Source organism: Octopus bimaculoides, chromosome 4, assembly GCF_001194135.2.
Source record: "Octopus bimaculoides isolate UCB-OBI-ISO-001 chromosome 4, ASM119413v2, whole genome shotgun sequence".
Lineage (NCBI taxonomy): Eukaryota > Metazoa > Mollusca > Cephalopoda > Octopoda > Octopodidae > Octopus > Octopus bimaculoides.
This window is the reverse complement of record NC_068984.1, coordinates 19,181,551-19,182,889: the sequence shown is the minus strand read 5'-3', so window position 1 is coordinate 19,182,889 and position 1,339 is coordinate 19,181,551. Positions and strand designations below refer to the sequence as shown.

General features: G+C 26.0%; 1 protein-coding gene across 9 annotated transcripts in view; it reads left to right on the top strand.

Moving 5' to 3' along the window:
- LOC106881484 (nesprin-1) overlaps nt 1–1,339 on the top strand; it is an 811,219-nt gene that overhangs the window by 795,163 nt on the left and 14,717 nt on the right. For 8 of the 9 annotated variants that reach the window (XM_052966929.1, XM_014931893.2, XM_014931887.2 and 5 more), the window contains one exon: nt 1,027–1,106. The exons of the other annotated variant lie outside the window; for it this stretch is intronic. In XM_052966929.1, the coding sequence (XP_052822889.1) occupies nt 1,027–1,106 (80 nt within the window). The remainder of the gene's footprint in view (nt 1–1,026; nt 1,107–1,339) is intronic. 9 annotated transcript variants of the gene reach the window in all.

Here is a 1,339-nt window from a genome sequence, read left to right as displayed (position 1 = left end):
ATATATATATATATATATATATAAGCTATCTGAGTTGGAAATTTAAAAAACTGAGAAATAATGAAAAGAAAGATCTCAGTTTCAAATATAAGATATATATGGTGATGATGATAATATCAGTTTATTCAGAAATAGATTTTTACATTATCCCTACATTACTATTTGTATGGAGTGCATTCTTTTTCCTCCTTTTGTAAATCCAAATGTATGTATGCATATGTGTATAAGTAGGTATACTAAGTTACTCAACTGTCGATTTTTCCATCTTGGACTACATAGAATGATCCTGTAGAAAGCTCCTCCAACAGTGATTTTGACACCAACTTTACATATCACTGAGTATTATAATAATAATATTAATAATAATAATAATAATAATCTTTTGTCGCTGACCATGTTGTAGATTATTTATTAAGGTCTTTATTAATCTTAACTTAGCTATTTATTTATTTATCATTTATGTATTAAGGTCTTTCTTAATCTGAAGTGAACAATTTAATACTTTCCATTTTTTTTTCAGATTCCTTTAACAACACATTTATGTATATTTTATTGTTTTCTTTATGTCATGATTTATATTTATATTGTTAAACTTGTTGTTGTTGTGTTTTGGGCTTTGGTGAGTTATGTTGTGTATACTGTAAGCTCCTAGCAAACTAAATTGCAGACTCAGTTTCAGATTATTCCAAGTTGTGTCTTTTACACATCCTTTTATATTAATAAATACCCTTGCATAAAAAAGTATTATAAATATCACAACTCACTCCCAATAAAGCTTCAAAACAGCCAATCACATGTTAAATGATATAACTAATTATGAATACTCAACCAATGAACTTTATTTGTTAAATATGATAAATTAATGTTTAATTTTCTTTATCACTATATTTTTTCTTTCTTGCTTTCATTCCAATGTTTAATGCAACTATATATTTCTTTTAAATTTTACCTATTTATTATTTTTGCTTTGTTTTGTGTTTTGTTATCAGTCATGTTTCAAACTTTTATTAATATTGCTTTCTTCAGTTCTTTTTCGGACCGGTCTCTGGATCAAGTTCAGTTAGCCCTTCTCCCAACAGGAAAGAACAGCTTTCTGACACCGACACGTAAATTTTGTTTTTTATTTAGCATGCAAAACTGTCACTCCTCTAAAACAACCTTTCATGCATCATACATATATGTATGTATGCATGTATGTACATATATAATCTCACATAACTAAACATAATATTTTTGAATATCAATGCTATAATACACAATTGATACATTCAAATGCTTGAACCCATATATGCATATATGCATATATATATATATATATATATATATATATATATATATA